This window comes from Nannobrachium achirus (genome assembly GCF_963921795.1).
Source record: "Nannobrachium achirus genome assembly, chromosome: 10".
In the NCBI taxonomy this organism is placed as follows: domain Eukaryota; kingdom Metazoa; phylum Chordata; class Actinopteri; order Myctophiformes; family Myctophidae; genus Nannobrachium; species Nannobrachium achirus.
Genome location: NC_137819.1, coordinates 6,058,587 through 6,070,938, shown reverse-complemented (window position 1 = coordinate 6,070,938; position 12,352 = coordinate 6,058,587). Strand labels below are relative to the sequence as shown.

General features: G+C 42.4%; 2 protein-coding genes across 8 annotated transcripts in view; one reads left to right on the top strand and one right to left on the bottom strand.

Annotated features, from left to right (window-relative positions):
- Nucleotides 1-12,352, top strand: part of LOC308293363 (uncharacterized protein) — a 525,181-nt gene that overhangs the window by 210,612 nt on the left and 302,217 nt on the right. The gene's annotated exons all lie outside the window — the stretch shown is intronic.
- LOC308293361 (uncharacterized protein) overlaps nt 6,478-12,352 on the bottom strand; it is a 196,317-nt gene continuing 190,442 nt past the window's right edge. For all 7 annotated transcript variants that reach the window (XM_080735840.1, XM_080735834.1, XM_080735838.1 and 4 more), the window contains 2 exons: nt 12,205-12,267; nt 6,478-9,653 (listed from right to left, as the gene is read on the bottom strand). In XM_080735840.1, the coding sequence (XP_080591966.1) occupies nt 7,927-9,653; nt 12,205-12,267 (1,790 nt within the window). In that variant the 3' untranslated portion in view covers nt 6,478-7,926. The remainder of the gene's footprint in view (nt 9,654-12,204; nt 12,268-12,352) is intronic.

Genomic DNA, 12,352 nt, shown 5'->3' with positions numbered 1-12,352 from the left:
ACGAGACAGACAGAGTAGGAAAAAAATGTGCCATTTTATCATGGACATTAGTGAGGACGAATTATATGAGGATACGTTGAAAAGTGGTTAAGTCATCCTTTAATTTAACATTAATCAAGTACCCAGCCTTTATCTGCCCTGGGTGAGAGGGGTGATAAAAGCACACAGAGAGGGTGATATACAGGGACGTGCTGGGCCCCTGATTCAGCCCGGGAGAAAGAGTTGGAGAGGCCCTCATTGCGCGCTATTGAGAGAGATCTCTCTCTATAGCGATGCTGCTACTCAAAGATTTGTGACAAAGTGACAAGCCAGTGGGCCAATTACATGAGTTATATTTTGTCGTTGTCGGGTGGAAACCTTGTATGTCCTAAACCGTTTGTTTTGTATTTATCATTTAAAAAATGATTTAAACTAGTGAAAACAGCCGATCTTCACTACTTTTGTGCGACAGCCTTGTATGATGAAGCAGGGTTTGCTTTGCGAAAAAATCGACAAATTTGAAACTAATTTTGTCCTAATGGCGGGCCTGGACCGGCCCGGAATGAACCGGCCGTTCGGGAGTTGTCCCGCTTTTCCCAATGGCCAGCACGTCCCTGGTGATATAGTGTATGTCAGCCCTGTGGCTGATATGGCAGTGTACTGACCAATCACTACAGTGAAACATCACAATGAGAGACCTCTGCACCTTTCCCAGGAGTTTCTCCCAGGCGGACAGGGTCTTGGGATCAGGTTTAGGCATCATTTCTGTGAGGTTAGAGCTAGGGTTAAGGTTAGGGCCAGGCGTGGTGTTTGCGAGGTTAGGATTTATAATGAGCTGGTGGTGTTTATAAAGGCACATTAGATGCTCTGGTGCTCTGGCCGATTTAGGGTTAGGGTTAGGCATAGTTTCACAGTTAAATTAGGGTGACCAGACTTCCCTGTTTGGCCTGGACAGTCCCGTTTTCAAGCTGCGTGTCCCGGTGTCACGACAAATATCTCTAAAACACTAATATGTCCCGGTTTTCAACATTCACTACAAAATTGTCCCGGTTTTCGTCAGGATTAAAATAATAGTAGCTGTTTTCAGTGGTTGCATAGACATTTATCATGTTCTTTTCATGAACACATGCTCACCTAACCAATCAGAAAACATGAACAAATACATTGCATGTCTGAATTAAACGCTGCAAGGCTGTTTCACTGCCTGTATGCAACCCTGCGGTGCGCATGTGCGCGTGCACGAACGCTAGAGAATGGGCAACGTAATGGGTAACGTGCGCATTGCTTTGAGGGTCCCGGTTTTAGGCAACAGGGGTTTGCGTCACCCTAAGTTAAATGTTAGGGTTTATTATGCGCAATCAAGACGAAACACCAAGGAAAGAGGGAGTCCCGCAGAAAGAACTCGGCTACTTTATTTAAACATGGTTAATTACTGTATCTTGGAAGCACAGTAGAGATGACCTACCTTTCTGAAACAGGTCTGCCTTTTTCTGTGAGTGGAAAACAAGAGACAGTTTTGTAAATGGTTATGCATACACCATTTGAAAAGAAGGTTTTATAGTGTGCTTCTATTTTAAACATTTGTATGTTTAACGTGTTTACATTTCCCACTAAGCACGCCGTCTAAAAGTGGTCTAATAGTGGTATAGATTTGAAAGTTTTTTTGTCGTCTAAACTTAGACTAGACGACTAATAGACGTCTAATAGTCGTCTAAATATAGACGGTCTGCATTTAGATGCCTATTAGACGTCTATTAGTCGTCTAGTTTAAGTTTAGACAACAAGAAAACTTTCAAATCTATACCACTATTAGACCACTTTTAGACGGCGTGCTAAGTGGGTTGTCTTGTCATTAAAGATAGCTCATTATATTATTTGAGTTTCCAATAGTCTGAAACTGTGTCAGTTTGACCTTAAACCTGAGCTGTGTTCATCAACTTGAGATGAGATCATATTATGCAACTTTTTTCTACCCAGGTGCCTGGTACAGAAAGATACACAGGACACTTTTCTTTGACGTCTCTCTTTCTCCCCTTTGAGGCAGTGGCGTCAGTTCAGAAAAAGCTAAGGTATGGCAACATGACTGGTGCAAGACACCAGTCATGTTGCCATACCTTAGCCTTTTCTGAACTGACGCCACTGCTATGCGCCCCTCTCCAGAGCACACTTGGTTTTCGTGGCCTGCACACAACGCACTTCTACAATCCCACTGAAGGACTCCAACACAGGCAACACAACCAGATTATAGTTAATGTAAAGGGAGTCAGAGTTTGATGTAAACCAGACATGGCATGCGGACAACAGGGGCACAAGGTCAGAATCCTTCATGTTGTTTTTTTCTTTTTAATGAAGTATCCGTGTTTAAGTAGGATTCTTAACTGCTTGTTCCTCGTTTCAGTCACAAGATGTGAAAGAAAGGCTTTTTGTATTTTTATTTCTTTTTTATTGTATTTACATTTTTTGTGGAGACCTTTTCACATCTGGTTATACTTGGCTGCACTGCATTTGCTGTAAATATTATAGTAGTAATGCATGCGGCAAAAAAAGAGGTTGAAGAGGTTGTGCACATGTAGATCGTCTATTTTCACAATTTCTGCCTCTAATATTTAACAATTTGGCCAATGTTTAATTTGTCATTTTAGACTAGAGGTATCAATTAAGGCTTAATTGACACTTAAGAAATGTGCAGATATAGGCTACACTTAAACTTTGTGTTGGTTAGTTTACTGGTGAGTGAGAAAACAATGGTGCACACTGCACATTAAGTTAATCCTCTGGGGACCCCCCAAAATAATGTGGGGACCCCATGGGGGTCCCGGCCCACAGGTTGAGAACCACTGATGTAAACAAAGCCAAACAGGCCTGGGAGAGCTGGGGTCAGGAAAAGGTCAGGGTCAATTCAATCATCAACGGTTCAACACTGCCGCCTAGTGGTCGTTTCTAACCTGCAGCAGCACAGCTCATTGCAGAGCTGCAGCAGTTCTGTCTGCGGCGCGGAGATAAGAACGTTTTCTCGTTTTGTCAAGAAATAAGAATCCCCTAAGCCGATAAAAGTAGTAGAAGTATTATCTACTACTGTAGTAGGCCTACTTCATTTTGGAGTTCAGTCAAAAAACCACCAAAGCCTGGAATAACTCCGGAGGAGGACGATTCAGTGTATCCGTTTGGATACACTTTGTTGGAGCACTACTAGGCTTAAACGTGTGATATTAGGCTTAAATAGGCTACATATGCCTACATTTCATAATGCATTTACATTTTAAAGTAGGAATATACACAGGCCCATATCACTCCTATGCAATGCATTATAAAAGTGTAGTCTGCAATTTAAGATTAGTATACGCCATCATTCTATATAGGCCTATATTATTTGCTTCATCTCATTTACAAAATATCAGTATGATGATGTCTGAATGAGTGTTCTAAATAGGGCCTAAATCTACTACTGTAACAAAAAATCATTAATAAGCAATGCTTTATTCTCTCGCCGAGGAAAAGCTTGAATCTATTGATAGGTTTAATAATTTCCTCAGTGAGAGAATAAAGTAGAGAAGGTTTCAGATCAAATAATAACAGATGAATCAAAGCTCTTAATTCATTTATGATCATAAACACAATAATGCTGTAGGCCTATTAGGCCTAATATGATAGGCTACAGGGTGTTATTGTTTATGATCATAAACTAAGAAGAGCGTGGACGATCTCCCGGGCCGGAACAATATAATATTATTTAAATAATACAACAAAAACATATTATTCTACATACCCGTCGATGTTTGCTGGATCTCAGATGATTCTTGAAATTACCGATAGAAGGACAGTCCACAACGCAGACCTGACAATTTACAATTCAGCCATTAAAGCAGACGCTCTTAATCCAGAGCCATTTACAGTAGCCTATAAGCAGGTAATTACGAAGTAATAGGCTATCAGATGCATATAAATAGGCCTATAGACAGTCATCTAAGATCTAGCCTCGGAAACCCAGGCTTCATTAGGCGCTCGGAAGAAAATGAGTCTAAGATCAGGCAAACCAACAAACAAACGCTCTATACATCAGCTATAAATGGAATTTGATTAGAGCATTTATATGATGTTTAAAACATTTACACAGAAAACAACAAATGCCTAATATAGTGCATGCAGCAGCAACCCTATAAACCACTGTTTCCCAAAAAGCTAAGATTTTCATGAATATAAAAGAAAAAGTTGCAAGTAGGCTAATTTCACGAAGAAATAAAAAGAAAAATCTAAGAAATTCCATAAATTAGACAACAAATGTTTAGGAAGTAGTTGAAAATAGCCGATTAAAAAGCTCGATCGAGCTTGTAGATCTGCGGTTTTCTAGTTTGGGTAGCTACCAGGGCAAACGTCTATTTGTTTTCCCTTTCGGGTCAGGCACGGCACGGCACGGGCTAAAACGTTTGGGAACCATGCAGAGACGTCAATTGGGTATGGCAAGCTATGGCAGCTGCCATACCTTCTTTGGCTACAGGGGAAAACAATAAAATGTACTATAATCGTGCCTGTTGCTAAGGTATGGCAACATGACTGGTGTCTTGCACGCGCGCCCTCGCGCATGTTGCCATACCTTAGCTTTTTCTGAACTGACGCCGCTGGAACCATGCACCGAATAGCCCACCTACCTGACAGAACAGTCCCGGAGGAGCCATGCTGCAGCTCTGCGTACAAACCAAACAGACCCGGAAAAGTTACTTTCTAAACGGACCCAGGCATCGAAGTCTGGAAACTCCTTTTATTGCCTTGAGAGAAACACCATCACTGATCAACATAAATCCCTTCCCTGGTGATGGTGGTGATCGCTCCCTTTGCGCGTCTCGCTCTACAGTCCATGAGAGCAGCATGCACTTAAAGAACGCAGATCAACTGCCTGTTCATTGGTTTTAAGGGGGAGTGAACAATGAACATGACTGCTGCTGCTCAGTAGCAGTGCAGGGTGCCTGCCTTATAATCCCTCCCCAAATCAACTCATCAACACTTTCATTTTCGTTTGCTTACAACAGAAACTTTCTGTACTAATCCTCACTCTAAGCCAGGGGTCTTCAACGTTTTCAGGCCAAGGACCCCTTAGTTGAGAGAGAGATGAAGCAGGGACCCCCACAACCTGTTCATAAATTCCATATAGTTTCATTGTTTGACAGCACAATTGTCAGTGTGTTTTGGATTCATGTCAATTTGTGTTTTCAGATATTTAACCACTTGAACCGTCAATACTTAATCAAACTTGACCTTTCACTCTGTAGGTACTTAGTCGGCTCTTTTTCCCCTTTACACCAAACCTCTTTGCCAAAAATAGCAGATCGCTATTTTTGGCTCAAGTTCTCAGAATATGGACGCTAGGGTTCAAGTGGTTAATATAAAAAATGTTTCTATCACAAAGATTTGGAGGACCCCCTAGGGGTCCCGGACCCCCTGTTGAAGACCCCTGCTCTAAGCAAATGAAAATGAAAGTGGTTTGTTTGTTTGTTTGTTTGATTGATTGAATACTTTGTTAGAAGGTTCAGTTTGCATAGGGAAAAGTACAGGCCTGTCTGGTGGCTACAGTTCAGATACAAGGTACTAAAAGGATTTGGACCACAAGGAAAAGCACAATGGCTTGTTTGCATTGGGGTCCTTTTGTAGGCTACTCAATTCATAAAAGTGGGGAACTGACATTATAGTCACTCAACCCCAGTAGGTCAACTGTAAACTTGGGTCAAAGCTCAGTGATTATAAAAGTACTCAAATGTTAAGTTAAAGACGGGGTGAAATCAAAAACATGTTTTTCACACTTTTAGAGCATATCTGTAGTGATAATATGGCCATACCTAACACTAGATGCCAAAAAAATAGAAAATAAACAATTTTTGTGTACATTTATATCGGTCCCTAAATAGGCCATTCTTAATTACTTCCTGTGAACAGAAATTCAAAAAGTGATGACAGAGTTTTTGCATATAAATGAACCTTTGATTACATTCAACTGTTTGTTTCCCCATTGCTGGCTCCCATTACTCCCATTACTCAGATTTTAAATCCCATCGCCTGAAGGGCTGGTCACCTCGGATAGGTTCAGAAACACACAGGCTTCCTTTTCAAACTGAAACTTCAAAATAAAATACCCCAAATAGTCATTTCATTGGGTCTTTAAAGTATCAATACTGCAATATAGAAATACTCTGTTAGGTTACACCTACCGGTAAGTATAGTCAGGGGGGGGGCTGGCCTTCTGGCATACAGGGCAAATATTATCAAATGATCTCGCGGCACCCCTGAACTGCCGTCACGGCACCCCAGGGTGCCCCGTCACCCACTTTGAGAACCCCTGATTTAGGTGACTCCAATAAAAACGTAACCACAGGTTGAGAACCACTGCTGTAGCTGATCCCAGCTGTGAAAGACTTTCCACAAGGTGGGAAACAGGCAAAAACAATAAATGAAGATTCAAGATTTTATACATTTGCTAAACAAATATATTACAATATTTTTTTTTATCATAAAGCAATGCATTTATTTATTCTGCAAACAGAGTGGTTAAATAATGAGTAAATAAGAAGTCAATAATGTGCGCAACATAAAATTCAACAGTCTGTAGGCTACTATGCCCCATTTGTAGGCCTATTGTAAAAAAGTATGAAAATACAGAAATGTACATTTTGGTAAACAATACATTTAATAATATATATATTTTTTACATTCAAATATCAATTTATGAATTGATAAAAAGTAATACAAATAATAATTTTGACAATACTTTCTGGCTCTGTAACAAAACAAATTAGGCCTAATAATATACAGTGTGGCTCTTTTAAACAACCTGCCTAGAAAACCACATTTCAGGCATAGTGGGTCAAAAATTATATATATTTTTTTAAATATAAATCCATCAACCTCTCAGGCATAAACAATATCTTTCTTAAACAAAATAAATCTTTTCCCCCGAAGTTTCTTTGAAGTATGGCACAGACGCACGGTTCAAAATGTAAAAAATAAATAAATGGGAGGCTGATATTAACGTATGAGACTAGCAGAGTTAGCCTGGCATTGCTCATACTAATTCCTCACTGCGTATGGGATTTTAGTCTGGACTCGCGAGCAGAATTTTAATTTCCAAGGGGTGGGTTAAAGAAATGGCTCGGGACACGATTGGTTAGACCAGACCAATTGCTGGGCCCTGATTGGTCCCCCAAATCTTTGGGGGAGAGGAAATGGATTCACAATTGAGCGGGGCCAGACCCATATTCACCAAGGGCACGTTTTTTTGCCCAGGCGGATTGGTCTGGTTCCAGGCTATAGCAGAGTAAGAGTAAGACTATGTCCACAGTTAAGCCATACAATAGGCCTAGAATTATTGAATGCTTTAACCAGTGAAAAATAGCAGATATACAAGCTCACAGCGCGGCACTCGGTGCCGCGCTGCAAGCTTGTAGATCTGCTATTTTTTGAAAAAGTCGTGAAAATGTGGGCAAATCTTTGAATATACGCATTTTCAAAGCGAACGTTAGTAACTAAAATTTTGCTTCTGGGTGGTCCCTGGAACTAAATATTTTGAGATGGGGGTCCGTGGCCAAATACACCACTGACATAGTAGTCTCTCAAGAACAGACTAACTGAGCTCCAAGTTACAAGTGAAAAGGACCTTTTCTTTGACGATGGCTGGCCAGATTGCTGACATAGAAAAATACAGTAGGTTTTTAAAAAAAAAACTTAGAAGGATTCAAAAGACACTTATAGAATCGGGTCAAAATTCAAATTTTCACGATTTTTCAAAAATAGCAGATCTACAAGCTCGCAGCGCGGCACTCGGTGCCGCGCTGTGAGCTTGTATATCTGCTATTTTTCAATAGTTAAAGCATAAAATAATGATACACAATAATGTGCACCCGTTCTAAATGGGTTAAACTGTGGCTGGTGAACAACACATAAGAGACATCGTTACCCGGATGATTAGTGCGGCGGCGGCTGCTGTTGTCTTTGCAAGTCAAGCCATGATTGTTCTGGAGTGTGGACTGGGTAGGATCCTCCAGCAGAGCCATCACTGTAGTCTTCATACTGTGAGAACACAGCTGGGTGCTCCTCTGGAGCTCTGGAATCGCCCGCAGGCCCCGGTCCGTACGGATACCCGTGTGGAAAATAAAAATTCTGGGTGACCTGATTGTAAGGGTAAACTGATGGGGGGCCATAGCCCGCAGCAGGCAGGGAGTCACTGGTGTTAACCGTTGATACGGTGGGCTGATTGATTCTGTGATCATAACCATTAAACTGCTGGTTAGTGGGGTCTGGGTTCACCGCGGTGACGGGACCGCCCATGTATGGACCGACCCCGATATGAAAAGGAGGAGGACATGCACTAGCCTGCATCACTTGAGCTGTGTTGTTTGGATTCCTGACTGTGGCTGAGGTCGTGTCCAGATTGCAGTTGAACTGAACAGTCTGGTCTCTCCAGGGTTGTAGCTCAGTGGAGCGGGCAGCCCTGGCTGAAGGATGGTTGGAGGTGACAGGACCGTCTTCACCTGCAGGGTCGGCTGCTCTGTAGCAGATCTCCAGAGACCGGTCGTCACCGATGACGTCGGCACCCCTGCAGCTTTCTGGCGTGAACTGCCGGTTCTCGTAGTCCCAGATGTCGTCGTCCGCTGCAGGCTTCGGCTTCGCGAGTTTCCGCTTCAGCACGTTGACACTTTGGTTCGGTTTGGCGATCGCAATTCGACACTTTGAGTCCATTTGCATCCTGGGCTTGACGTGACCCACAGAGGTTTGGGTCGACGCTGAAGTCTTGGTCACTATCTCAATGGCATTTTCGGGGCTTGCTCGGCCGGGCGGGACATCCTTCCCCGATTGTTCGGCTCGTACCGAAGATATAAAACGACTAATGTCGTTCACGTCGACGATGGATGTTATGGGTTCACTAGGGGGCAGGTCTTTGTTAGCTGGAGGGGACAGGGAGAAAGGGGTCACAGGGGTCAACATCGGCAGCGGTGAGGCTTGTTTGACCTCAGAGAGGGCGGAGTTAAGTTCAGACTGTGGCTCGTGTTCGGCCAGAGAAGAATCTATGAACCAAGGTGTGGTTGACGGCTCAGTAGATGCAGCCGAGACTGGATTTGTTGGAGGGCATTCAAGCATAAAGTTAGAGGAAGCCAATATTGTAAGGGAGTTCAAGATCTGCTCTAATTTAGGTCGAGGCCGCGTTTGTGAAGGCTCACAGCGCGGCGCTTGAGACACTAGAGCTGTAGGTGCTGATGTGCTTTCTGCTTCCGCTCGGTTTTGGGGAGAGGGACACTGGCCGGGTTCGACTTTCACTCTGGCCTCTTGGTCTTGGAGAGTGGGACACTCACGTCCAAGCAGTGAAGAATCTATGAACCTAGGTGTGGTTGATGGCCGGGTAGATGTTGCATTTGTTGTTGGAGGGCATTCAAGGTTCAGCTCTAAAACCTTCTCACGCTGCATTTGTGAAGGCTCACGGCGCGTGACCAGAGAATCCAGAGTTGTAGGTATTGACGTGGTTTCCGTTTTCACTCTGACCTCTTGGTTTAGCGCCGGAGAGGGACGCAGGCCGGCAGGCGACGAGACGTTTGAATAAGGACCTGAAGGGCCCTCGATTCTTCTCCGTTTGACCGTCTCTCCATCTTCAATCAGCGACACGTAATCCAAACCATGTTTCACTGCTTCCCTCATTTCTGGGGGGGGAGAAAAAATACAAAATAATAATAATTGGGATACATAACAGACGCCAGAGACATATTCATTACACAAGGCTGTTGAACATTGCTTCCATACAGCTACTAGTGGGAGGATTTTTGAGGATTGTAGCTTTATCAGCGTGACCTTGTGTTTATCTACTCTTAGCCTCGGAAACCCAGGCTTTTATTTTGGTGATAGGAAGAAAAATAAAAAATCTACTCTGAACTAGGGCATTCACGAATAGTGATTTTTAGTATTCGATTTATTCGACCTCAAAGTATTCGAATAGTCGAATATTCGACAGGTCTGGCCAAACTGTAAAATATTAAGTCAGCAAGAGGCGAACATTGTGAACATAGCAGATCTACATGCAGATCTGCTATTTTCACAATATTTATCTGTGTCACGTTAAATGTAATACCTACAATTCCAAGTGCTTGTCAGGGTGGGGGTTCCCAGTTCAAATATGTTTATTTTGGGGGTCACGGCCTAAAAAGGTTTCTTATTCTTATGACTTCCTATCTAGCCAAGTTTTTTAAACTATATATTTTTTAAAGAGAAAACAATTTAAAAAAAAAAATCAAATAAGCGAATATTCGACTTCGGTGAACAACGTCGAATAGTGACTTTGATATTCGAATATTCTAATATTCTAATATTTGGTGAATGCCCTACTCTGAACACAGATGGCCAGCAGGCCCATTCATCTTTCTGACTGTGTGATGAACAGAACATCATCACAGGAGTTCCAGATAAGGGGTCAATATTTGTATTTGAGGTAAAAAATAAATTAAATCACACCCACTGTGAAGTGAGTGGTGCTATTTTTGAGTTAACTGTGGGCTCGCTTTATAATTCACACTCAAGCCCCTATCATAGTAGGCACCGCGGTGATAAGCTATCCACCGCAGTGTAGTCTTTTTAAGTCGTAAAACTACAACATTACGTCATTACTCGCAGTGAAGAGCTATCCACCGCAAACCCCGACACATCTCCCTGTTTTTACTTTCAGACAGATCGGCCCATCACCCCATTCACTGATTGGTCGATCTAGACCAGTCAGTCACGGTGAATAGGACTTCACCGTGACTGACTATGATGGCCTCCACTTATTTTCTCACTTTAGGTGGATGGCTTTACACCTAATTTTTTTTTACCCAGCTATTATTTCTTGTACTTTTCTCTTTACAAATGTTGATACTTTTTTTTTTTTTTTTTTTTTACTGATTGGCCAGGCGATGCAGAAACAAAATGTGGTGCGAAGTGTCCCTGGCGTTTCAGGGAAGCCGGTGGGGGCACTGCCTAACTAACCTGACCCATCAGTTTCACCGATTGGCTGTCACCAGTGGCATCAGTTCAGAAAAAGGTAAGGTATGGCAACATGATTGGTGTCTTGCACGCGCGACACCAGTCATGTTGCCATACCTTAGCAACAGGCATGATACATTTATTTTAAGAAGTACATTCTATTTTTTCCCCAAAAAATTTCTATGGTTTCTTGGGCTGGATATGGCAGTCTGGAACAGTTGTTCAGGTGCGGCTAAACTTGGCATAATATAGTAAACGTGGCACAATTAACAATAATGATGTCACCTGTGCAGCTGACCTGCAGAACCCGGGAATATACTATTCTGTCAAGATGGGGAGAATAAAAGTGTGGAGAATATAATTATAATACCTTGTTAAATTTTGCATGTGTAGTTATTTTAATGTAATTTAACAACATAACCAGCACAGATAGACAAAGAGACATACATGGATTTATATTTTAAAGTAACTTGTATTCTCCCCCCTGGACCCAGGGTATGGCAGCTGCATACCCCTGCCATACCCAATTGACGCCCCTGTGTGTCACCTTTATACAATGTCCCCAGTATACTGTAAGTGGATGCATGTCAGAAAATGTGATATAAGCCTGAGGCTCCAGCATGTCAAACAAAGGGAGGTATAGGAGTGTTGCACATCATAATAATAGTCATAATCATTATACATACAGTAAAGATGTACACCTTAGGTTTCAAATGTTTAAACCAGCTCAGTAGCCTTGTGGTTTTAGTGTCTGCCCTAAGACTGGGAAAAGGCAAGTATGGAATTCAAAACATGGTGTATAATCAAGTCAGAGCAGAAGGTATTAAAAAAAAGCCATTGATATCTCAGCACAAATGTTACATTCCCCCATTCCTATATGTTGCCATTCAGACATTCCCCCATTCCGATACTAACCCTATACCTAACTCTAACCGGGGACTGCCCATAAGTCCGAAGGTTCATTAGTCCGAATTTAGTTAGGGTTACTGAGGTTAGAGTTAGGCATAGTATTCTTAACAAATTCGGACTAATGAACCTTCGGACCAATGCCATGGCACCCTCTAACCTCTATAATGGAAGTGCCACCACTCAGACAATTAGAAGTCAATGTCTGAATGGCAGCATGTCAGAATGGAGAGCGGCTCCCTAGCAGAAACTATAATAGTGCAGTTAGTAAAAACAGCAGGGTTATCAGAAAAACTAAACAAGTTGTGTTCCAGTAGGCGTCAGTATATTTACCAGCATGTCCAGAGAAACAGCTGTGGGCGTGGTCTTCCTGTTTCACCTCCTGTTTAATGGTGACTGGAAACAGCAGAGAGACAATTAGACCAATCAGACTCCCAACATTTTATGATGTGTTGGGAGTAATGCTGACCTCACACACCTG